The following is a 27440-nucleotide window of genomic DNA, read 5'->3' on the forward strand; positions in this document are numbered from 1 at the left end:
TTTTATGTTTGGGAAGTTTTCTTCTATTATTTTGTTGAAGATATTAGCTGGCCCTTTAAGTTGAAAATCTTCATTCTCATCAATTCCTATTATCCGTAGGTTTGGTCTTCTCATTGTGTCCTGGATTACCTGGATGTTTTGAGTTAGGATCCTTTTGCATTTTGTATTTTCTTTGACTGTGGTGTCGATGTTCTCTATGGAATCTTCTGCACCTGAGATTCTCTCTTCCATTTCTTGTATTCTGTTGCTGATGCTCGCATCTATGGTTCCAGATCTCTTTCCTAGGGTTTCTATCTCCAGCGTTGCCTCGCTTTGGGTTTTCTTTATTGTGTCTACTTCCCCTTTTAGTTCTAGTATGGTTTTGTTCATTTCCATCACCTGTTTGGATGTGTTTTCCTGTTTTTCTTTAATGATTTCTACCTGTTTGGCTGTGTTTTCCTGCTTTTCTTTAAGGGCCTGTAACTCTTTAGCAGTGCTCTCCTGTAATTCTTTAAGTGACTTATGAAAGTCCTTCTTGATGTCCTCTATCATCATCATGAGAAATGTTTTTAAATCTGGGTCCAGATTTTCGGTTGTGTTGGGGTGCCCAGGACTAGGTGGGGTGGGAGTGCTGCGTTCTGATGATGGTGAGTGGTCTTGATTTCTGTTAGTAGGATTCTTACGTTTGCCTTTCGCCATCTGGTAATCTCTGAAGCTAGCTGTTTTAGTTGTCACTGTTAAGAGCTTGTTCTTCAGGTGACTCTGTTAGCCTCTATAAGCAGACCTGGAGGGTAGCACTCTCCTTAGTTTCAGTGGGCAGAGTATTCTCTGCAGGCAAGCTCTCTTCTTGCAGGGCAGGTACCCAGATATCTGGTGTTCGAACCAGACTCCTGGCAGAAGTTGTGTTCCACTCACTAGAGGTCTTAGGATCTTGTGTGGAATCCTGTGTGGGCCCTTGCAGGTGTCAGGCGACTCCGCTGGCAAGGTAGCCCGGGGCTCGAGTGGAGCGGAAGGGGTTTGTGCCCCAGATCAAGCCCAGGTAGCCTGCTCCCCTATGTACAGCAGTCTCAGGTTCCGCGCAATTGGATTGGGGCAGGCGCTGTGTTCCACTCACCAGAGGTCTTAGGATCCCGTGGGGAGTCCCGTGTGGGCCCTTGCGGGTGTTGGGCAAGACTCTGCTGGCAAGGTAGCCCGGGGCTCGAGTCGAGCGGAAGGGACTTGTGCCCCAGATCAGGCCCGGGTAGCCTGCTTCCCTATGTACCGCAGTCTCAGGTTCCGTGCGATTGGATTGGGGCAGGCGCTGTGTTTCACTCACCAGAGGTCTTAGGATCCCATGGGGGGTCCCGTTTGGGCCCTTGCGGGTGTTGGACAAGACTCTGCTGGCAAGGTAGCCTGGGGCTCGAGTCGAGCGGAAGGGACTTGTGCCCCAGATCAGGCCCGGGTAGCCTGCTTCCCTATGTACTGCAGTCTCAGGTTCCGTGCGATTGGATTGGGGCAGGCGCTGTGTTTCACTCACCAGAGGTCTTAGGATCCCGTGGGGAGTCCCGTGTGGGCCCTTGAGGGTGTTGGGCAAGACTCTGCTGGCAAGGTAGCCCGGGGCTCGAGTCGAGCGGAAGGGACTTGTGCCCCAGATCAGGCCCGGGTAGCCTGCTTCCCTATGTACTGCAGTCTCAGGTTCCGTGCGATTGGATTGGGGCAGGCGCTGTGTTTCACTCACCAGAGGTCTTAGGATCCCGTGGGGAGTCCCGTGTGGGCCCTTGCGGGTATTGGGCAAGACTCTGCTGGCAAGGTAGCCCGGGGCTCGATTGGTCAGAGTATCTTACCATAACATCAGAAAGGATTTTAGGACGACCATTAAAGTAGTGGTTCCCAACCCTCCAAATGCTGTGACCCTTTAATACAGTTCCTCATGTTGTGGTGACCTTCAACCACAAAATTATCTCATTGCTACTTCATAACTGTAATTTTGCTACTATTATGAATTGTAATGAATATCTGATATGTAGGATATCTGATGCATTACCCCTGTGAAAGGGTTGTTTGACAACCCCAAACGGGTCACAAGTGACAAGTTGAGAACCACTGCTATATAGGCTCATCAAGGAAGCAGATGACTAGAGAGTTAGAGTTAGGTAATGGGGGCACAGCAGACTGTGTGAGGTTAACTGACATGTCAGGTTAACCACCGGACATTAACTCTGTAGAGATCTGACATTAGAAAACATTTGCTTTAATTTATCTCTTATCTGAGTTAAGGGTAGAAGGTGTGAAGGAGAATGAAGAGTAGAGGTTGAGGCCAGGAAGCCCAGTGGTAGAGCACTTGGCTAGAAGGTCTGAAGCCCTGAGAACCACCACTCCATCACAGAAGGACTGGATAGGAAGCCCAGCTGGGAAGATGCCAGTGTGGGTGGTAGCAGCAACAGTGGGTGTTGATGAATTAGAAGAACATTTGCTGTTGGGTTGTTCAAACTCTGTCCTAACTTACAGCAGATGCTGAGGCAAGGGGGTATGGGGACTCATCTCATTTAGAAGGATGAAGAACTTCAGGGAGGGATGTAAGGAAGATGAAAGTAAGAAGCTTGGTGGCTACCTGGTGATAGAAAGTCAGGACAAGTCTAGACGCCATCTCTCCTAAGTCCTCGGCAAGCACAAGTTGTATGCGGTTGGTCTGATGTTGCTATGTATTCAAATGCTAAATACTGTCCCCAAGATCAGGTTGTCCCATGTGAGTACACCAAGTGATTCTATGTAACCTTGCTCCCCAAGTTAATTGGTAAATAAAAGGCTAACACCTGTGATTGGGCAGTAAATGGAGATAGGCGGATTTTCAGTTACCTGCCTAGGGTTGCTGGTTGAGCATGTGGCCAGGAGAAACAGCAAGTAACAAGGGACATACAGCTGGGATGTAAGTCAAAATAGCTCTAAAACCTGCCCAATCTAGGCTTACAGCTTGTAAATAAAATACCTGGACTCTTTTATATGAGCTAGCTAGAATTCTCAATTCCTTTTACACACTGTGGTACCCATCTATGGTGATGGGAATCCTGGAGGAGATGCAAATATGGCTGCAGAAAGAGGGGAGATGCGGCTGCCTTTGATGTACTCTGCCTGGAAGTAAGGCATGCTTCTTTGATCTTCCTCAGCTTTTCATCTCAGGAGGTTTGGGGACACCCCTCTTGACGATGCACTGTGACAGAGACTGTGTTCTCCTTTTTGACTTTGACTGAGTTACAGGAGGACTGAGGCTGGGCTTACTTAAGCCCCCCCCCCCCAGATGTCCGCAGAGAATCTGTGCCCCAGGAGTGTTTATGGAATGGAGATACCCCTTTAGTAATGCTTGCTTCATATCAAGAAACCCATGACTAACTGAAGACACAACTGTCTATCACGCAGACAATGAATCTAACCTTTCCTGGACTACACTGGTCTATACACTCTTCACAGCAGTCCCTTTGTAATATCCGAGCCAAGCAAAGGCATTTTTCTGAGTGGGGAGAGGGGTGTGTTATATACCATAGCAGGAGTTACCTGTTACCATTTAATACTCCAAGAGTCAAGAATTATTACTCATTCTTTGAAATGAAGAGCTCAGGGCACAGAAAGGGGATACAGGTTTATTTAAAGGTTAATCTTGTTTTAAATCATTTGTGAGCACATGCATGGGCTATATTAATGAGTTATGCACATCCCGTGGGTTATACAGAGCAGGTGCCAGAGGAGAGATGCCTCAGGTGTCCTGGAGCTGTCAAACATGGATGCCAGAAACACAACTTGGGCTCTCTGTAAGAGCAGTGTGTATTCAACCATCATGCCCTCTCTCCAGCCCCAGAGTACATAGATTTTGTAAAATCTTGATGATCCGATAGACTGTGCCAGGATTCAAACCCTCCAGTCCTTCTCTTCATCCCAGAGTGGCAGTCAAGTCACCCTTCTCAGACAATTATCTATCCATGAACTTTTAAAATGGAAACAAGGGACTGGTCGGCACATTCTGGAGAATGGAGAGAGTCTAGCGAAAAATAAATGTTTTATGTCTCTTAGGATGTGCTGAACAGCTGATGGATGAAAAACGTGGAGAAATACAAGCATGGATCTTAGTGTGTGGCTCAGTGGCAGAGGGCATGGCTGGCTTGTATAGGACCTCATCTTTTCTAGGAACACACATGCACACGTGTGTGTGTGTGCATGCACACAGAGAGAAGAGACAGAGACTAATAAGGATAGAAAGAATATTTTCTAAGATTTCTAGGGTGGGAAAACAGTATATGTTACCATGAACAAGAATGGATTTTAAATACGTAGGAAAAGGGTAGGTATGGCTTAAAATTCATCTAAGGGAACAAGTTAAATTTATGTTGATGGACTAAACTGGGGTTAAAAGAGGAAGGAAAAGGCAAGAATCAAGCACGCTCACTACACAAAGGTGATGCTAGGAAGCCTTTTCTAACAATTTGCTCCCTCCTCTCTCCATGGCAGGATGGGAGAGCACAGACTTTTATCTGCCCCTCTGAAGATGTCTTTGCTCCTGACATGTTCAGGAAATGGTTGTCAGCTTGTCAACAGGAAGGATATCGTGCCCTACCTTGGTCTGAACTCTTGTGTCACTCAGGAGCAATTAGAGGCCCTATAATTTTGCAGGGCATCTTAAATCAAAAGAAGGATGTGTGCTTACTAACATATCAAAGCAAAGGCAAACTGCCCAGAGGGGGAACTGCAGGTCCTTTCTCAACCTTAGAGGTTGAGAAGGGTGAATGAAGGTCTCAGGCTACCTTCCTCCTTCTGGGGGTACAGGGAAGGCCCCACCAGAAAAAGCATGTGCCTGCAGTTAAGAAGAAGTCCACCAGGGGGAGCAGTAACATGAGCGTGGCAAAGGGGCTGTGTCTGGGCTAGATACTGAAAATTAATGGATACAATTCAAACCCTAGGAGAGGAGAGTTCCCTTCTCCCTGGCTTATATGGTCTCTCTCTTTTGTCCTCTTTTCTTCCCTCTGGGTTTGCATTAGAGGACTCTGGTTTTGTTTTCAGGACCCAAGATGATGTAGAGCCCATTCCATGAACTGATCTGGCTTGATCCCAGACAAGTTGGATTGAAGGACAGCGTCCACTGGCATTTGGCCAGTGCTGCTCCAAGCCAACTCTGGAATGACACTGTCTGTCTTCATGGCAGGAAGCCTTGAGGGTTATGCTGTCAGCCTTTCCAAACAGTTTCTGGGAGAAAGTTGTTGGAAGAACACGCAGAAGGCCACAAGCACAGGAAAGGCATCTGATATGACATGATTATATACATGCTATCCTCCCAGTGTACCTGGGAGGCTGAGGCAGGAAAGTCATGAGTTCAAAGCCAGCCTGGGCTACATACTGAGGAGGGCTTGTTTCAAAGCAAAAGTAAAAACTTCAGAAAGCAGTCTGAGACTTTAGAGTTTCAGGTGACAGAATTTCATTGCTTGGAGGATTTATTTTATTTTAATGTCCATCCTTCATGAAGTGAGTGGGTTCTGTGATATGGTCACCCTCGGGAGTGGGTCCTCAGATATGCACATGCCTAGGCAAGTCCTTACATACCTCTGTTTCTACAGTAAGGCCTGGGAGCACAGAAGGCGACCTGCTCTCCAGAAGGCTCTCATGCCTGGCGTAAGTCCTGTTTTGAGTGGCTGTCCTCTAACCACTGAATACAACTTTAACTCGTACGCTTACCAATTCAAACTTAACCAGGATCTGACCCCAATTTGCTTTTATGTCTAATTCTAGATTTTCTTGATTTATGTATATTTGTGTCAGGTTCAGAAGTCAGCTGCATGGGCAGTGAACGTCGCGCCTGGTGCTCAGCACCCACCACTAGCGGCAGAAGGATCGGCTGATTGAACAGGAGGCAGAGGACCAAGCAGGAGGACGCCCCAGAAGGATCTCTGTGGCCCCAAGAACTTTCCAGAAGAACCACGGTTATGATTGTGTTTTAAGCTCTGTTGCTTTATACCCAGAACTTAGACTTGGATGTCGTCTGAGAGCCAAGCTGCAGGGCAGTCTGACACAGTGTAGGATAATACCGTGCCCTGCCACCCTGCACTAAGAGTTTAATGCAGTCTGAAGCACTCGGGCACAAGACTGCCATTGACCCCACCCTCTGAATGATTTCCAAGGTTTAGGTCATTTGAATGGCTACTGGACAGAGTCAGAGCAGATGTGAAGCTTACAGGGAAATAACCTTTTCTGATGTGATGGGTGAAAGGGCGTAGACTGGGCTAGCACTTCCCAAATTATGATGTGTAAATTCTGTGGGATCCAAAGCGCAGCCATGACACACATAAAAGTCCCCGATCAACTAAGCCTGGGAAAGTCTAGGAGAAGCTGGGGTTTAAAATATATGTGCACATATGTATGTATATGTAATATAAATAATGTATATATGCATGTGTATGTAGAAAGAGACTAATGGATAGATAGATGATACATACATACATACATACATACATACATACATACATACATAGTAATGTGCTTGATGTATTGGCATGAGGACTAGAATTTAGAGCCCTATCCCTCATAAATGGGGCAGGCCTGGCAATCTGTCTGTAGTCCTAGGCCTCAGGGGGTGAAGACAAGGCGTGATTTCCAGAGCAAGCTGGTGAACTGGGAAACTCTGAGTTTAGTGAGAATCCCATCTTCAGCAGATAAAGTAAAGAATATGGAGGAAGATGGCCAGTGACAAGCTCTGGCCTACACACACACACACACACACAAACGGCCTTCAGCACATGCATACATTTAAGCACATACATACATACATACATACATGTGAACATGCAAATAGACACACACAGTCACCAACCAGCACATACACACACATGGACACACACGTGAGTATGCTAACACACACACACTCACACACAAGCTCATCAGCACATGCGTAAACACAGATGTATGCAGGTGAACATGCAAACACACACATATACACTCTCAGAGTCGTCAGGACACACACACATGTAAACCCCAACACACACACACATGTAAACCCCAGCTTCTCCTAGACTTTCCCAGGCTTAGTTGATCGGGGAATTTTTATATGTCATGGCTGTGCTTTGGATCCCACAGAATTTACACACGTGCATACACACAGTCACACTCGATAGAATCTCCACTTTGCAAGATCATATAAATCACGTCCCCTAACCGAGATCTATAGTTAGGGTGAAGATGAACCAGTGTCATCCTGGGTTTGTATTATAGGCAACGCAAAGATCCAACACTTGGCTAGCAGTGGTTACAAGCTCTTCTGTGGAGGAGGAATTGTTCAAAGTACAATTTTTAAAGGTGTGCCTATTTCTATGAGAGCAGATGTAATCGTTTTTATAGGCATCTTAACATTTGGTGTCTTCATGCTCCCTCTCCTGCTTAAAAATCCCCTAGGCTATAAAGTTTTAACCCTTAACTGTGAGCGTGCAGATGTGTGTTTGCACATGTGTGAGCACATGTGTACATGATGATGGCTACTAGTTAGGGGGAAATGAATGAGCTCATCTAATCCTGGCTCAGAGAAAATAAATGCCTTGTGGTTGAATGAAGTGGCACAGATAAACCCAGTCTTATAAATGGACGTAATTTTGAAGTTCACATATATGTCGTAGTTTGGATCATGGAACATGTTTTCTCATGAAAAAGACATGGATTTTATAGTAAATTGATTCCTGACCTAGCACACACACACAAAACCTGTTTAACTCCTACAGTACCTGAAGCAAAGTTGTTATTATTGTTGTTGTTATTGTTATTATTAATGTTGAGAGAACAGCTTTCAATGGGAACAGCTTTCAGAGTTTTACAGTTTAAGGGAGAGAGCCACTGACTATAAAATTTTAACCAGTCTCCTAAATCACACCGACATTTTCCCCTTTAATAAATTACCAAGAAGAGCAGCTATTAATACCACAAATTATTTCCTGAATACGTTAAGTTAAAATAATATTTCTTTCTCTGCTGTCATATGTACTTTCAAACTTTAGTAAAAGGGACCCCATGGAACAAAGACAAGTCTCTCAGGACGTCATGGAGATGGACCAGGTCTGGCTTCTTGTCCTTCTGCTTCCTGGCTACTCTCCTGTGTGCAGGAGGCAGGTAAGAAGGATCCAAGGAAGCTGCGAGCATGGTCCTCATCTTTATTTTTATACCAGACTTGTGTCATCTGCTTTTCCTTCCAAGTCCTTACCTTTGCTTTAGTTTTTTTCTTTAACTTGTCTTATAGTTTAATAGGAATCTGCAGTAAGTAACGAAAGATAGTCTAGGCCACACTGACCACAGGAATCAGAGCCACATAACACGTGGAATATGCTAGAAGTTGTACAAACATATCACAGAATCATAGCGCTAGAAAGAACCTACATGATTGTCTCGTCTATTCCCTGGCTTCTAGACAAGCCAACCATTCCAAACAGATGAGAGCTTCCCCGTCAGAGGAAGGGTGCTGTTTTCTTTAACCCTTTCCAGTAACCACCTATTTGCTGCCCAGTATATTTTTATTCATTTTTTATTTAAATTAATTTATTCATGATTACACCTGTATTTAAATCAGAGAACAAAGTAGGGTTATCTATTCAAAACTCCCACAATGCATTCAACATTAGAATTCTGTGTTCTTTCCCTTGGGATTTTCCTGAACATCCCAGTATCTGATTTTTCAGTCCTTTCTTCTGTGTTTTCTGGGCTGTTTGCATGCCTTCAACAGGGGCACCTGAATCTAGAAACTGTCTTATAAAGTATCTAAGAGTTCTGCATGGAATGCACACACAGCAACATTTAAGCATCATCTGATAAGCAGGCCCTGAGACTTGCATACAAAGGAAGGTAAAATTTAATAACCATAACAACATCATAAGAACATAGACTATTTATTTACAGTCACTTTCTTGTGGGTAGTAAAAGAAAAAAAAAAAGACCATTATCAGCCAAAGTAAGAGAATCAAAGGGATTCTGGTGTTATTATTACACAAATTACACAGGAGCCATGACCCCTCTCTCTCTCTCTCTTTCTCCCCACTCTCCTTTTGAGGCAGGGTTTACCAACTCACTACATAGACCAGGCCAGGCTTCAATCCATAGAGATGGACCTGCCTCTGCCTCCCTGATGCTGGGATTAGAGACATGATAGTACCACACCCAGCTTCACAGCTTTAAATGACAAACATACATTTCTTTTCATTCCTTAAATTTAGTATGTACAAATGCATAGGTGTTCATATTATGTGTGCATGTGTATGAACACGCTCATGGAGGTCGGGTGTTTCAAGAGTTACACGGTCGCTCTTTACCTTATTATTTTAAAAAGCATACGCATAAAATGTGTGTGCTGTTTGTGTGTGTGTGCACATTTGTGTCTGTGAAAACAGGTGTGTAGGTGTGTGTATGTGTTTGTGTGTGTGTGCCTGTGCCACAGTACATGCACAGAAATCAGAGGGCAACTAGGGAGGTCAGAGGGCAACCTTGGGATCGGTTCTCACCTTCCACTTTCCTTTGAGATAGTTTTTGTTAGTTTGTTTTTTCACTTCGGAAGTGCTTGTGCTACACGTTGCCTTTACTTCTGTCTTAGTCAGGGTTTTACTGCTGTGAACAGACACCATGACCACAGCAACTCTTATAAGGACAACATTTAATTGGGGCTGGCTTAAAGGTTCAGAGGTTTAGTCCAGTATCATCAAGCAGGGAGCATGGCAGAGTCTAGGCAGACATAGTGCAAGAGGAGCTGACAGTTCTACATCTTCAGACTACTAGAAGACTGGCTTCCAGGCAGCTAGGACAAAGCCCATGCCCACAGTGACACACCTCATCCAACAAGGCCACACCTCCTAATAGTGCCATTCCCTGGGCCAAGCGTATACAAACCACCACATTGGTTCTCAATATCACGCCTCACAAGGAAGCAAGCACTCTTGCATACTGAGCCATCTCCCCACCCCAACCTTAATTTTTGAGATTTTAGTAAACCTGGAGTTCCCTAGGTTGGCAACATGGGATGCTCAGACAGCTCTAGGGATTCAGCTGTCTCAGAAGACCCAATGCAGGGCTCACAGATGTTCTGGGCATTCTTGCTACATTGGTGATCTGAAAACAGAGAGTAAAAACAGGAAGTGGGGCCAGGCTATGAAAATTCAAAGCCCACTCCTGGAAACATACTTCCTCCATCTGGGAAGACTCCAAGTCTTAAAGATCCCCTAACCCTCCCTAACAGCACCATTAGCTGAGGACCAAAGAGTCAAACACGTGAGACTATGGGGGTCATTTCACGTTCAAACCACAACAACCTGGTATCAAAAAAAAGAGGCTCTGTCACTTTAGAAACTTATATCATTCAGTGAGTGCCACTTACTGTCAAATCAAGATCACAATATTGAAATCTCAGCATAAATCCATTTTTTCAGCCATTATCTTCCCCTTGGAGGTGCACAGAACTGTGCAGACAGAGGCATTCTGTCTACATTTTGGCCTCTCATGTTTGTGCTGGGGAATTTGAACTCAGGCTCTCATGGTTTGCCCTGGGGGGCAAATACCATACTCAATGAACCACTGCTCTAGCCTAAAGGAACGACACCCCTCTGTCTATGATCAGATTGTCACTATGTGAGTACCAGCCATCATGCCTCCCTGCCATGATGTGACCGTCCTCTCTGGAAGTGAAAGCCAAAATACCCCCCCCCCACCCCCAGTTTTAAGTTGCTTTTATCAGGATATTTTATCAACAATAGAAACTAATACACAGGTTGACAACAAATTTTTTCCTGCAAGAAGACCACTGAACACTACCCACATTTCCTCCACCAGTGGCTACATGGGTACAGAGGTCCTCATCTCTGCACAGGTTTACAAAGCAGGACAAGCGTTACAACTTCCTGGTAGACAACAGTACTGTCATTCTGTCACAGGTGTACCCAACTCTGTGTGTAGCTGCTATACTGGGGCAAAAAAAGATTCTGCAAAGTGAGGGCATTCTTTTGCTTACACGGAATGTAATAAATGCTATATTCAAACGATATATACAAATGTTATATTTCCTAACGAATGTTTGGAAGCCAAGACTTGATGAGCTTATTACAAGTAGACTCTTATCCTGCACACACACACACACACACACACACACAAAGGTTTTCTCTTTACTCTAAAGATTTAGGATACAGGTGAGAAGTGCAAAGAAAGAAATGCTAAATGAAAAATTTCTCATGTGACTGTGAAGGTCTTATTAGCATTGTTTATATAATTTAGTGGTTTAAATAGTTTGAGATTGTATGTTTAATTGACGTTAGCAAACTAACGTCACAAACTAACGTCTAATGTCCACAGTCCATCAGACCTGACAGAAGTAGCCACTTATGTAGGCTTCCTTGTTTTCAGATTCCCTGTACAAATCCTACCTTAAATTTCCTTCTATGCCCTGACCAAAATACAGCACATAATTGAAACTTCCACGTGGAGGATATCCCGTAAGGTACCCACTAGTTATGATTTAACAATGGGAAGGTCAACTTACTTGTTCATTTTTAGTAAGCCGGGTCTTGTTGTGAATGTCTGATGTGACCAAATTGAAGCCGTGCTTCTCTGACAAGATTCTCAGAAGCAAGACCACGGTACGACTGCCACACTTGCCAACTCTGTTGTACACCACCTGGCTGGGGAAGGGAAGGACCTGGAAGGAGAGTAAGAGAAGCAGCATGAAATGTGGGCGAAGACTCAAGTCTTCCCTCCAAGGGACAACAATGAAGGTCGGACATGTAAATGAGAAGTGTCTCCATCAAGCTGATGAAAATGGAGTTAGTGTGCAGATATATTCCCTCATTTCAGAGAGAGAACTATCCAGCTGCACTCATTCAGACTTGATACTGATCAAATCTCATGACGTCTATAAAGCGTGATCATGAACCACTGTCAAAAGGACAACACGGGCATATGTGCTTTAGGAAGAATGTTTGTTTTTGTTTGCAAGGCATGTTTTGTTTGACCAGCTTAATAAGAGAAAACATAGGGACATTAAAAATTATGTAGAGGCTGGCTCTGGTAGCCCATGACTTTAATCTCACCACTTGGGAGGCAGAGGCAGATGGATCTCTGTTAGTTCAAGGCCAGCCTGGTCTGCATAGTGAGGTCCAAGACAGTCGGGGCTACATAGTGAGACCCTGTCTCAAACAACCACAACAACAACAACAAAAAATGATGTAGAACTCATATATCACTAAGTTCAAACTTATAAACAGAGCAACTTAAGAGTTTCTTTTCAGTAGATCCGAGTGATAAAAGCATCACTGCCATCAAGGTCAGGAACTTGTCATCACTAGCGGAAGACCCCCATACATGTAAGCAGTCATTTCTCTTTCCCATGCCAGGCCAAGCTTCTGGAACCATATATGTACTTACTGCCTTACTGTTCCACCTAGAGGGTTCTAGAGAAATCATGTAGATGAAGTAAAACCTGTGTCTTTTAGGTCTGACTTTTACTTAGTAGACTGGTCTCCAGTGTCAGCTGTGCTGTAGAGTGACTCGCACTCCATCATCCTAAGTGGCTGGACACCATTGCATCACACTCCATCATCCCAAATGGCTGGACACCATTGCAATGCATGAACAAACTGGATTCTGTTTGGACATCAGTCGATGGATGAGTGAATCATTTCCACTTTAGGCTGACATGAGTAATGCTGCTATGGGGATATGTGTACATACTTGTGTGTGGACATGTACTTCCAATTCTCTGATGTACATACCTACGAGAGGGGCTCCGGGACCCACAACAACTCCACATTCTAGCATTCTGTGCAACTGCCGAACTGTTTTCAATACAGCTGCATGGTTTTATACTCCCCTCGGCGACATACAAGGGCTCCAGTTTCTCCGTATCCTTGCCAACCTTTGTTATGGTTTTTGTGTTTGTTTTTATATTTTATTATAAACATCCCAGTGGGTGTGAAGTGCTATCTCATTGTGGTTTTGAGTTCTATTTCCCCAGTGGCTAATAATGTTGATCGTGTGTGTGTGTGTGTGTGTGTGTGTGTGTGTGTGTGTGTGATTACTTTCTTTGTACAAATGTATATTTAAATTTTTTACACTGCCAAGTTGAGCTGCCTTTTTATGGATACATTTATAGAGTTTTATATTCGTATCTTCTCTTTATTTGTGGAGAAATGAGTTGCAAATGCCTTTCTCACTCTTCAATTGTCTTTTCACTTTCATGATAGTGTCCTTAAAAGACTAAAAGTTTTAAGTTTTATTTGGATCCATTTATTTGGCTGTTTGTGCTTCAAGCTCTCTTTAAGACAATCCCTATTTTCTAAGAGGTTTTCACTTCAGTCCTAACAATTTAGCTCTTTGCTTTGAGTTCATTCTTTGTATAGCACTGGGTAAGGCCCAATTTTGTACATCTGCAGGTGGCTATCAAATTGTCCCAGCCACATTTAGGGAAAGGCTTCTTCTTTCTTCCTTTGTCAGCCTTACTGACAAAGCATGACCTGATAGTCTTTGCTAGGATAACTTTGATGTAAATCTTGAAATTGGGAAAGTTCTTTCAGCTTTGTTCCTTGATTGTATAAAAACAAGCGTTGGTCATTCTGGGTCCCTTACATTCCCCGAGGAAATGTCCAAAGGAGCTGCATAGTCACCTTTCTCCAAAAAACAAAGCAAGCCATTGAACTTTGATAGCAATTCAGTTTGATGCATAGAGCAGTTTGGGGACAAGTGCTATGTTAACAATATTGTCTTCCACCCCCACACACAGGTTGTTCTTCTAGGGATTCCACTTTTTAATTTATTTTGCTGATATTTTATAGCGGTCACTGTAAAGCCTCTAGAGTCTCAATTTATTCTTTTTGATACTTTATGAATGGAATTATTTCCTTAATTTTGTTTTTGGATGGCCTATGAATAGGAATACAGCTAATTTTTATATATTGATCTTAAATCCTGTCATTTTCCATGTGACTTCTTCCATGTGGGATTTTCTACATGTAGGATGATGTCATCTGCAGGAATATTTTTAACTTCATCTTTCTAACATGGCTTTCTCTGATTTCCATTCCTTTCCTGATTATCCAGTGATAATGACCTCGATTGACTACAGAAGCATTATAAAAGAGCACCTATGATAGATATTTATGCCTCTAATAAAGTCATTATTTCCAAGTGGAAGGTTCAGCACTGTGCACTAATAGACACACAATAGTCAAAGTGTCTTTCATGCAGCATTGTCCCATAGCTGAAGATTGTAAGAAAGTCCCCAAGAGGACAGAGAACAGCACAAAACAGCCACAGACAAACACACTCAAAACTCTCTTCTACAACTACGAGGTAACTTACTGTCTTGAAATGGCTTACAGGTATGACCTTAGAAACAGCTACAATATCTCTATCATTCACTCAGTAACTAGTCACATGCCAATGCTATACAATTCTTCCCATTCCTATTTTTCTCTTATATCCACATCTTTAGGGCCAGCCAGTTCTTGTGTCCTCATACTCCCTAAAATACAGACAAAGAGTTTTAGCAGATGCTAACCATGTCTTGACCACTCTGATAAATCTAATGTATTGTCTAATACTAATACGGTGATTCTGGTAAAATTTGGAATCAAGAGAATATTCAAATCCAGACAATAGTTCTATGAAACTACTCATAAAATTTATCAGGATAAAAGAATAGTCAAGGTAATAGGTCTTTACTTTGAATATTATCAGTGAGTACCTTCCCTCAAAGTCGGTTCTCTGGTAACTATGGCAACCCAGATATTTAGAGATCGGGCATGTTTGCAGGTATAAGCATGAGCCAAGGAGGTTGACCTAGGTTGTTAAGATTAGCATGGAAATGTTAATATAGTGTTTGTTGCTTGGTTCTTCAGTATAGCCAGAGTGGGTACCAGACTCAGTCGTGACATAAACTACCCACACAAACACAGAGTTCAATTCCTCTGTAGAAATAAATTGCTTGAATCTGGAGATGGCTCTATAGGAAGCTGTCGCTGAGCCTGTCAACTTGAGTTTGATCCCAGTGACTTACATGGTGAAAGGAAAGGGCCAACTCCTCTTAGTGATCATCCACCTTCCACACATAATCTCCCATACATGTAATAAGTAAATGACACACACATGCAGCATGCATACCTCACACATAACAAATAAATAACGATGGAAGAAAAAAGGAAGAAATTGTTAAATTGTTTGATTTGCCCTCTCCTAGAGACCTCAATTTGTAACACGATAGTAATCGCTGAAGAGCATCTACAACCTAAAGAAGCTCTGGGTTCTGATGTGACTAAGCACTTTACACCAAGACTGCAGGCATACCTTAGATTAAAGGGAGAAGTGGGGCACCTGGTAGAGACCTTCCGTGAAAGCATCCTCCTCCTAGATTGCTTGGAGAGCTGATATGGAAGCATGCTCGCTAATTGTTGTACAGATTCCTTTTGCTAATACCTAAAAGTCAGGTTACCTTTAAGTTAGTGAGTAATCAGTCTTTAAAGTCGTTCGTGCATCTCTTTCCTTAGTGTTGCACAAAATCTCAAATAGTGGGCCAAAATGTTTCGATTATAAGAGGAATTTTCAGAAGACCAAAGATCCCTGTACCAAGACTGCAGGCATGCCTACAACAATAATGGAAAAGAAAGTGGGACATTGTCTTGGGACATTGTTCTCCATGTCTAACTTGGCCACTGACCTCTGCAACTGTCTACCTGAACAAGATTGGGCCAGTTAACTTTTTATCATGGAGGAGGGGCTTATGTGGCATCATAGCCCCCCCCCCCCCACATCACAGGATTTATAAATAGCTACACATAGGAGGGAAGTATCATGAGGTCCTACCCCTCCCCAAGATTGTAGGCACCTATGGGCTACTAGGGAAGAGGTTTCAGTAGGTGCTGTTTCTTCCTATAGGTGTTTTAGGCAGTTAATCTTTGCTAGGGGAGTGAGAGCATCACAAGACCATGCCTTCCCCTGAGGATAAACAGACAATTAGCCTTTGCCAGGGAGAGTCCCCTCCTACATAGTGTAGATGCTTAATGAGTTGTCTATGCACTTATAAGTAATCGGAGTTAAACCCATTGTTTTATAAGGCTAGACTTGAGTGAAATCATCTCTATGGTCTGTCACTGGTGTCCCTCTGAGGATGAACAGACATTTGTTCTCCACCCCTAGGGAAAGGTCTCAAAACAAAGAAAAATATACCATATCTGCACTCTATTTTCAGTTAACACTGTCATAGAGCCACGTAATGGGAGTTGGGGAACACAGCATCCCATAAGACCTCTCAAATCACAATTTGACCTTCAGAGACACAGTGTCACACACAGACCTCTCTCCAATTCAAATCAATTCAAATTGTTTTTCCAACAGCCTAGGAGAAGCACTTCGGATGGGCAGAGAGGCAGGCTAAACCAACATGTTGGTTTTTCAGACTATTAAATTGAACAGTTAAGAAATGGGTTCATAACTGTTCTCAGGAGAAATACAGATTTACTTCTGAAAGTCTGCTTTACAAATCCATCTCACCATTTATTTGAAGGGTATTGTTTGAAAATATGGTGGAAAAGAGACTTCTAGATTTTATAGAAGATTGATCCTGTCTTGGCCCCTGTGCTGGGTTAAGTAAGGTTTTTATACATGTCTACAGTTTATACATCATGTCACCCTCCTTTACCCGTCTCCAATCCCTCCTAAATTCCTTCCATTATCTCTCAAATTCATGACCTCTTCTTTAACCACTATTGTCACATATATGTACACATGCTTATACATTATATATACGTTTAATGTTGCTCCTGTGTACTTGTGTTCTAGAGATGAACACTTGGGATTGGATGATCTATCAGGAAGCTCATCTTAAAAAAAAAAAAGATACTCCCTCTGTCAACCTGTAATTTCCTGTAGTGAATCTTTATAATCCTCATTAATAATGGCATATCAAATAGCCTTCTTGTCTCTTAATCTAGCTGTGCATTTGTCTAAGAACTTGCATAACCAAACAGTTTAAGTAACACTATGAATGTCTATGTCACTTCTTCCCTGTGCACCTTCCTGTTTTCTACATACCATAGCACCTAGAACAATGGGGTTTGATGTTTAGAAGCAACTCAGTTATAACCCATGCCTTCCAGCCCATGACCCAGGACTATCATCCACTACAATCCAACCTGCTCCATTTGACTAGACTTCTCCATTCTTTTTGTCATCCCAATCTCAAAACCCCTGCAAGAGAGTGGGGCCATATCTACATGAATGAAATAGAGCCCAGAGAAGGCAAGTGCCACTTCCAAGGTCACAAAGCATCAGAGTCACATGGAACAGCTAGAGCCCAGCCCTCAGCTTTTCTCATCCCTAGGACCACACTCTCCTTCCTGGGCCATCAAATCAAAAAGCAGAGGGAGCTTTTTGCTTGACGTCTATGGCAGAAATACTATTTCTTTTCTTGTGTCATGCATGTAGCTAACCTCATTAAGCATGGTATTTTCCAACAGTCAGCCACTGCAGTCACTATAGGTAACATCACTGAGTATCACCCAGGTACCTACGTGGAACTGACAGTGGGTGATTGGAATTTTCCTCCATCCTCAAGACTCATTCTAAGGAACTAGTGCAAGCTCAGGGTGCCAATGCCACTAATCCGAGGAGGAGGAAGCAGAGTAGACCTCTACACTGTTCCTTTCCCTGTGATACCCTTGACAGTGGCATGTGTGGTTGTCTCAGGCATTGTGAGTACCTTCCACTAAGAAAGGGAGAAAAACAAGAAACAGTAACTTATGAGGTAATGTGTATAAAATCCTTAATGTACTCAAAAAGATCAGCATTTCCCTTCAAATGATATGCTTAATAACTGTGAGGAGATGCTATGTTACAAAGTCATTTTCATCAATAGGCATTTGCCAATTGTTGGGTAGGGAATCTGCATCTCTCATTTGAAGGATTGCACTAATCTCTATGCACAAGTTCTGAATTCATACTCTCGCTCTGGGTGCCCTAGAGAGAAGTGTCTACCAAAAGCCTTCATTGTTGCTACCTCTAATAATTCTTCAAGTTTGACTAGTATGGGTATATGAATGTTATGTCTGTGGTTTCTATTTTATGGCCAATTTGTAAAAGTGAAGGGGACTCCAAAATATTTCCCTCTATGAATTATGTATTTTTGTGTTTCTGCCTTGTAAGTTCTGCAAATGCCACAACCCCCCAGAGCCTGACAGGCCCATATGGAACATGCCAAATAAACAGAAGTCCTTCCAAATCCTAAGCATAGCGGTAACTACCACCAGATGACAGCCACAAGCACAAGGACTTATCCCAAGCTGGGAAGGAGGGGGAGGGAGAAAAGGGACCTGGGGCAGAAGATGACTTGGTTTGAATGAAGACTTCAATGGCTTTTTACTATAGGACTCTTGTAGGGGGTGGCATTATTGAAGAACTAACATCACTGCCAAGCTTAAATCTCTGAAAAATAGCATTTTATATAATGATGTGATTTTTCAAGTGGCTGAATAGTCTAATTCTTTATAGAGTTGTATCCCCTGTACTCAGATTCACTAGATAAGAGTTTCAGGCAGTAGTTCTCAGTCTGTGGGTCCTGACCCCTGGGGAAAGCAGGCATTAACATTACAATTCATAAAAGTAGCAATCATGTCAGCTATGAGGTAGCAAGGAAACTAATTTTATGGTTGGGAGTCACTCCAGCATGAGGAACTGTGGTGAAGGGTCATAGCATTTGGAAGGTTGAGAACCACTGTTTTAGGATAAGGACTGGGAATTACTAAATGGCTCTCAGGGACCTTTGATACCAGGCTGTGCTGCTACAAAGACTCCCAAGCTTTCTGCATCAAAGTGATTTAAGGGGCTCCCATGGCCTAAAAGATGAAAGTAGGTGAAATGGTTCCCTGCATGAGCCCAGCCAGGCCTGGAGAGCTGTATCTAGCTTGTGCATCAGTGGTCATGTCTCCTTTTGAATTGGCACATGTTACACAAATTAAATACCCCTTGATGAATGTCTGTTCACCCAGATGGGCTAGAGACCAGGTGTGCTGGTTAACTGAATGTGTGGTTAACTGAAACTCTCATCAAACACTGCCATAGTATTAGACCTTTAGAGCCAGTGCTAAACTGAATAGGAACAGATTTCCCTCAATGAACAAAATTGTCCTTGGTGACTTTCCAGAATTTCCACTCCATAGTCAAACATACCAAAGCAAGAACAGCCACAGTCTGAATTTATTCCTGTTATGCACAGTCCAAAAGCCCCCTAAGCTAATCCACATTTTAAGCTTTCCCGTCATACCATGGTGCTGGTGACTTCTCACCTTCAAGACTAGGTTTTCTTCATCTGTAAACGGGAAGGGCTGCATTACCGTCCAGTAAATTATCTTCCGGAGCGCATACATTATTGTGTTAAGTCTGTATTTTTGTCAACCCAAATGCTTTGAAAAAGCTCTAGAAACACTTTGAAAAATTTCAGTCCTCCATGAGGACTCACAATAGGGAGAAGAACAATTGGTAGCCCTATCCATCTGTAAGACCTAGAAAACTAAGCAATGACCAGCCCAGGAAGCTGGAAGAAATGGTACAATAGGACTATTTTTCCCTTTGGGGTAACTAACAATTGGACTTAAGGCCTGATCAGTGGGAGGAAACTCATGCAGAGGTCTGTAAGTAAACCTAGCTGCCAACCCAAGGCTGGAGAGGTAACTCAAGAGGAGAATGTACCAATGCCACTTTTCTATACTAGTATAATCTCTAGATGTGTTCTAAATACACATGTGGGTCCCTTAGGCCCACAGAAAATGGAGTGCCCATCCTTCATCAAAGAGGCTCTTTTCTCCAACAGATGCTACAAAGACCCACAGCCGGTCACAATTCAGAGCATACACGGCAACGAGGTGCCTAACCTCAATTGATACATCTGCGATTCAACCCATACAGCTAGGGCTTGGGGAATATGGAGAAGAGAGTGTGGAAAGACTATAAGAACCAGAGGACAAGGATGCTTGCAGCAAGAACATGTCCTCTACAGAAGATGGGGAATTTCACTCATGTTGCTTGAACTACACCTGCTCAAGGACAAAACTCGTTGACAGGCCAACATGAATGGGGGAAATTTTGCAAGGTCTCACGCCCAGATAGAGCTACCGGTGAGCAATGCAGTGTGAGAGGGGGAGAATAGGGTTTGTCCAGGGACTCCCATAAAGATTGTCTAATTCCAGGGCTGGAGAGATGGCTCAGCAGTTAAGAACTCCTGAGTTTGATTCCCGGCAACCACATGGTGGCTCACAACCATCTGTAATGGGGTCTGGTGCCCTCTTCTGGTGTGTCTGATGACAGCAACAGTATATTCATATACATAAAATAAATAAATCTTTTTAAAAAAAAGATTGTCTAATTCCAAGTGGTTACCCATGGATACATCCACACATAAGCAGTGCTAAGTTGTGTGCATGCATTGGTGTATGCGTGTGCGTGTGTGGTGTGAAGCAGTGGATAGTTAAGGAAGAGATCATGAATTTGGGAGGAAATGAAAACAACAAAGGGGAGAGAAGGGCATGAATGATGCAGATGCAGTGTTCATGTATGAAGCTCTTAGAAAAACTTACGCACAACTAGATTTTGCCATGATTTGCTATGAAATATATTCAAAGTAGAAATGCATATTCAAAAAAGGAAAAAAAAACACCCACAAAAGTTTCAGTGATGTATGCTGATGGGTTACAGTTTCACAGATGTGCACATTACTATTTTGAAAGTATAGCCATCTTTCTATCTGTCTTATTCTTGTCCGGGCTTGTCATGTAATATATTTACTTTAATCTCTTACCTTGTTGTTTCAGTTTTAGTGAGCTCCCTGTATTTAAGATTACTACCAAAGTTTTTCAGGACTTTGGACTGAGATTCACTGACCTCTGCTTATCAGTGAGCCCATGTCACATGTTTTATGTATGAGAAGTTTATATAATGCTATATATGTATATATGTGTGCATATATATATACACATACATATGTATGTATACACATATCTATGTATATATAGATACATGTATATGTGTGTACACATATACATAAATAGTATGTGCACTACCCTACCCTCTGTCTTTTCTCATCACCAATACCACTTCTACCCTCGGGATGCCTTTCCTCCATCCTTAAAGAGGAAACACAGAGGACCCATTTAAGAATCCCATTTCCCCTCAGCATGACCCGTGGATACAAAGTTCCTCCTAGCTGCAAGACTGCAATGACAGCCTTGTGCTCCTCTAATTACTCATTCACAACCTATCTTCTCTCAGACACTGCCAAATCTCAACCGTATGCTTCCCCTCCCCCGCTCAGTGCCATTCTCTGTCTAATGCTATCTATAGAAAGATAAATATAGCTAATAAGTCCATCTGGGTCTCTCTGTGATACACAGAAGAGAGAGTTAATAATGTGCCTGTCTATTAATAAAGCAGTTAGGATGAAAATATTAACAATGTTTATCATTATAAAGTATGTTCTTTCGGTTGCCTTCCAAACCTAGAGGGGAGTCTATGACTTCTTGTCTAATTTGCAATGTTAAATAAGAAAAAGAATAGCAGAGAAGTTAGTTCCCTGGATGGCTGGAGGTCATGAAATGTTGGTGTCCTCTGTGGTTTTGTTGCTCTAAGTGGCTGAGTGAATTTGAAAGACTGCTTCTGAATAAGCCCTTTAGTCCTAAGTTTCCCCAGCGTACACTGCAGTAGTGACGCTGGGGATTCTACAGTTTCCTTCCTGCTTAGATCCCATGTTGTCAAGTGACGGCTATACGGTGCTGACAACGATCCTGGGATGTGTTGCGTGATATCTTGCATTCTAAATGTCTACGTCTTCATCTCTGCCTTTTATGGCTTCATTACCTTACCACAGCCGTCAAAGAGGAGCCATCCTCACAAGGAGACAGGTAAATTTTTTTGGATCCAATGGTTCAGCTCCCAGCACCGGGGCTTTGGGCTTTTAGGATAAAGACTGGGAATTACTAAATGGCTCTCAGGGACCTTTGATACCAGGCTGCGCTGCTACAAAGACTCCCAAGCTTTCTGCATCAAAGTGATTTAAGGGGCTCCCATGGCCTAAAAGATGAAAGTAGGTGAAATGGTTCCCTGCGTGAGCCCAGCCAGGTCTGGAGAGCTTCTTCACTGGGGTTTTGGGGTGTTCTTCACTGTTCAGCTTAATGAAGAACTCACCCCCAGATGACAGTAACTGAAAACCATCAATGCTATGCATGAGAAGATCCATACCTCAAAGTTCAAATTAATGAACACATTGAAAATTTGCATATTTAAAATGGAATTTTGAATTCATTTTGAATTCTGTCTGAATCACTCTGTTTCTTTCCTTGGCCACAAATCACAGATGAAAAAAAAAAAAAACAAAAAACAAAAAACAAGAAAGTCCCTAAAAATGGTATCTAATTACCAAAAAGGTTATAATTATAAAAGTTCAGACAGATCAGGCAAAAGAAAGCGTGCTTAATGAAGTACTAAGGACAACGAAGACCACATACCAACCTTATGAGGCATAAAGAATGGTATAAAAGAGGAGAGGCCACGTCTTCTGGGAGGAATATTCTGAACTGCTTCTGGGGACTTAGTCTTGCTTTTGCATGTACCTGGTATGCCTGTGCTTGGCTCCACTCCCTACTCTTCTCAGCCTTCAAACCTTCATGGTTTGTTCTATCAATAGCACAAGGAGAAGCCCAGCAGAGCTACACAGTGGTGTGCAAGCCCGTCGTGTTGCATCTTGCCTGTGTGCTGGATTTGTGGATGGTCTCAGAGTCACGTGAGCGTCACTACCGCAGTCAATCTGGATTCTAGCCACTTCAGATACTTTCCTGTATGCTGTATGTTTGATCACACAAAAGTTCTCACAAGACAAACCCTCTGGGAATGAGAGCGCAGATTTCCCAGTGTTGATAGAGGAAGACTCAGGGCTCTCATGTGGAGTTGCTCTATTTTTGATATTAATTCAATTGGTTCTTTGTATTAACTTTTGGATCAAAATATGTGACTATGAAAACGCATTTGGTCAGACGATCTTATTAATAGACTCACACATTTGGTCTGGCTCTATTGAGATTTTGAATGCATCTCTTAATCACGTGCATATTCAAGTTAAATTGACCTAAGGAGATGCCTTTGTTCATATGAACTGCTGTAATTTAAGTCCACTCCTCAAGCTTTGTTGGATACTTTGTTTCTTTACTGTGGTCTTCTATCTAGTTACAGGCATATCCTCTAAGCACAAACTGAAAACTCCCTTACTCTAATGAAATAGAGAAGTATCGGCTATTGATTGTGTCAGTAATTTATATAAGGCATTGTTGACAAAGGACAACTACTTAATTCAGAATTGCCTCCTCTGGAAGTTGGGGGAGAAACAGTCATTCTTTCACAAGAAAAACAAAAAAACCAAACCTGCCCTCACTGCTCAGAAGGCAGAGCTGGGGGAATAGCTTTGAGGATGCTGGGCCGATATTACTTTTCTCTGCCACCAAAGCACTTCGTAGAGACAGCAAAACCTGACATTGCTTCTTGTGAACCACACCGTCACTTTCCATAGAAATGTCTCAATTACATTCTAGTTTCTTGAGTGTGAATTTGCAGCCAGAAACTTATTCTTGGATTCAACTGATCATTGCTTAAATTCCTTAGCTAACCTTAAAGTTTTTATAGCATAACCCACATTTTAAAATAGTGTGGCAGATTGGCAGGGGAATGGCTTCTAACCAGTCAGGCCTCCTCCAGTTACCCACAGCATCAGCTCCTTCTCCATGGACCCTGAGCTTAGCCATATGGCTCCTTTGGTTGATGAGGAATTAATTAAGTACTCTACCCACAGAACCTCAAAAAAAAAAAAAAAGAAAAGAAAAAAGAAAAGAGGAGAGGAGAGGAGAGGAGAGGAGAGGAGAGGAGAGGAGAGGAGAGGAGAGGAGAGAAAAGAAATGTTACATGTTGGGGGCGTGACTCTTCATGCTTCTGGAGCCAATGACCATGGGAAGTCAGGCCAGCCTCCCAAGGAGACAACAGGAAATACGGAGAATTCTGTGATCAAATGCAATAAAAAGGCATTGAGCTCTTACTAAATACCAGTCACTTGGTTAGTAACAAGCAGTTAGCAGAACTGTAATTATTTCACTGTCTGTCTCCAACAGGGCTGTAGATTCTATGGCTCCAGTAGCCACATCTGCTTCCTTCCTCTTGTGATTTTTACAACTCAGCTCAATAGCTACCACATAATAAATCACTGAATGAAAGTACAGAGTTACAAGAAGTTGCCTGCCCTGCATGAATTCACAGTTTAACTAAAGACACAGACATGCACACTGATAACACTTACTCTCATACGCCATGGTTTAGAGATGTGAATCTAACCATCAGGGCAGTGGTGGAAACTCAGAGGAGGATTCACAGGGAGCACGGCATGGAACTAGGCTTTGGAGTCACAGCGGGAACTTCTTTGGAAAGTGCTTCTGCTAAGGGCACTGGTACTTCCCTTAGACATGTAGACAAATTCTCGGTAACTGAAGCCAGGACCTAGTCTGGCCTCTCTTAATGTACTGCATGCTTCTTTTCTCTGCTTTAAACTGTGGGTTGGATTCCTTCTGAACTGTGCATGCGGACATAGTCATTTCTTAAGGAGTGTTCATCTAAGGAACTGGCAACACAAGGTTAATTAACTCTAAATTTACCTATTCACCAATCCTTAATAATCTGCAAGAGTTACGGGGCTACCATAGTCAACTGTTATCTGCTGTTGACGGTAGGAGTCCTTTCCCTTAGGATAAAACTTGAACAAAGTCAAGTTTCCAGTAAAGAGGAAGAGACAATGCAATGAGAGAATGCATAAAGGACAAAATAAGCAACCACGTTGGTGATAACCTGAACTTAAAGGAACCCTTTTCATGGTTCTTCTTACAACCACTCATGGACACCCCATTTCTTATCAATAGAAAATGAAGAAAGGAAGCAGGAGTCCCTGGGACTCTGTAAGCCGTCAGCAAGGCTCCATTTGCTAGTCCCTGGGAGGTCTGTAAACCGTCAGCAAGGCTCCGCTTGCTAGCTCCTGTATGTACACCTATACTGTCACTGTACTGGCTGGTTTTGTGTGCCAACTTGGCACAAGCTGGAGTTAACACAGAGAAAGGACACTCCTTTGAGGAGATTCAACTGTGAGGCATTTCCTCAATTAGTGATCAAGGGTAGGAGGGTTTATTGTGGGTGGTGCCATCCCTGGGCTGGTGGTCTTGGGTTCTATAAAAAAAGCAAGCTTAGAGAAAGAGAGCAAACCAGTAAGTAACATCCCTCCATGGCCTCTGCATCAGCTCCTGCTTCCTGACCTGCTTGAGTTCCAGTCCTGATTTCCTTTGGTGATGAACAGTAGTGTGCCAGTGTAAGCTGAATAAACCCTTTCCTCCCCAACTTGCTTCTTGGTCATGATGTTTGTGCAGGAATAGAAACCTTGACTAGGACAGTCACCTGCCCTAGCACATGTGTGCTGACAGCTAGAGAAGGGCAAAGATGGCATACATTTCCCCTTTACATAAAATTATATCACCCCCACATTATGAAATGAAGTGGAGAATTAGCAACCGGGCAAACTTGAACCACAATGTTAGCTTCAGGTGTGAATCCAGAATTCATAAGATATTCATAGCCAGAGATGGTAATAAGATATTTAAATTGTTATCCAACAGGAAAATGTCACACAGCCTACATGTTGGGAGTTTTTAACACCTGCATTTTTTTTTCTGAGCAGATGTGCCATGGAATCTAGACCTGATCCACAGATGGGGATCGATCAAGCAGAATCCTTCTTTTGCTCTTTCTTCCTCCCCCTCCCCCTCCTCCTCCCTCTCTCTCCCCACCCCTGTGTGTGTGTCTGTTTAAACTCATTCTTCTTGGTTACTTGGTCCTGAGTAAACTGATTATCTTCCCCACCAAGAAAATCTCCAAGTCAGAGGAAAGGTCTCTCACTATAGCAATACCTATTCAGGCTATCAGAGTGATTTATCAAATAAAATAAATAAAAAGAGTTTCTTTGAAAGAAGATATTTGCATAAAACTCACACAAATGTTTGCCATTCTACCAGGACTTCACTAATAGGCAAAGATGTCAATTTTAGAGCAGTTAACTGTCCTGAATCAAGAGAGCCCCAAGTCACTGGATAGCTATAAAATTTCTGTTGCCCATAATTAGTGAGGGGTTGGATCTGACTAAGCAACAAGAAGAGACCTTTGTCAGAAGAGCTCACATCAGGATGGATAAATGGATAAAACAGGAAAAGTTAAAATGTAGGGAGGAACTATAGTTTTAAGAGGCAATCATAAGTGTTAGAGAGGCACTGTTGGGATGTTAAATTATACCATGGATTTTAGCTTAATGCAGTGCATACTTTTTTCTTTGCAATTTTAATGTTTGTTTATTATTTAAAATTATTTAAAATGCCCATAGGTGTTATGGGCCCCAGGTGGACCCAGCATAAAAACAGACAGGATGATCGATGGAATAGAATTGAAGTCAGCAGTAACTGGATAAAGAGTAAACTTCTGTAAGAAATATACACTGAGATGGTTTGACTGAGAATGGCCTCCATAGGCTCATATATTCAAATATATGGATCCCCAGTTGGTGGAACAGTTTGAAAAGGATGAGGAGGTGTGGCATTGTTGAAAGTTGTTTATCACTGGGGGCTAGCTTTGAGGTCTCAAAAGCTCATGCCATTCTTAATCTCTGTCTGTCTGTCTGTCTGTCTGTCTCTGTATTATGGTTATTGTCTCAAGATGCGCCAGTACCATGTCTACCTACCCACTGTCATGCTCTGTGCCCTATTGGTCAGGGACTCTAACCCTCTGGAACTCTAAGCCCCTAGTAAATTCTTCTATAACTTGAGCTGGTCAACTCAGCAATAGAAAAATAACTAAGACACACACCCACCTGGGCAACCAGGCAACCCAACTTGTACAGCAATGGGGACCAACTCAGTTATGGTAAAGGCTCCCTTCTGCAGATGAATTAGGTCTACTTTAAACAAAACATGCTCAAATGACAGCTGGAGAATCCTTCCAACCTTGTGTTCCTCTCTCTCAGTTGTAATACAAGAGCCCCAGATATAAAGACTCCCTATAGCTCACACCTGGAGTCAGTAAACAAGTTTCAACCCCACTCTGTGACTGTTCCCAAGCTAAATTATGTTCTTCCTCCACCATGAAGCATGATCTTACCCAGGGGATCACAGACAGCCACGGGTGGAAATGCAACGCTACTTTTCAGGAATTTATACTCCAGCCCTTTGAAGTTTCAGAAGTTTAATGCTAACCAAAAATGAGCACCGGCAGCAAGTGCTTAGAAACGTGACTGGGACATCATCCCACCTACTCCACTGGCTGTTGGCTTGGGAAAGAAACCTACTATGCACTCAAATGATTTCTTTTTCTCTTTGATTTCTTTCTTTTTTTTT

The 27440-nt window shown here is 42.7% G+C and overlaps 1 protein-coding gene across 1 annotated transcript in view; it reads right to left on the reverse strand.

Annotated features, from left to right (window-relative positions):
* Window positions 1–27440, reverse strand: part of Ust (uronyl-2-sulfotransferase) — a 314073-nt gene that overhangs the window by 113827 nt on the left and 172806 nt on the right. Inside the window, exon 3 of the mRNA NM_177387.3 lies at window positions 11489–11644. Coding sequence (NP_796361.2) covers window positions 11489–11644 — 156 coding nt within the window. The remainder of the gene's footprint in view (window positions 1–11488; window positions 11645–27440) is intronic.

The sequence above is a fragment of the Mus musculus genome, chromosome 10 (assembly GCF_000001635.26).
Source record: "Mus musculus strain C57BL/6J chromosome 10, GRCm38.p6 C57BL/6J".
NCBI classification, from domain to species: Eukaryota; Metazoa; Chordata; class Mammalia; order Rodentia; family Muridae; genus Mus; species Mus musculus.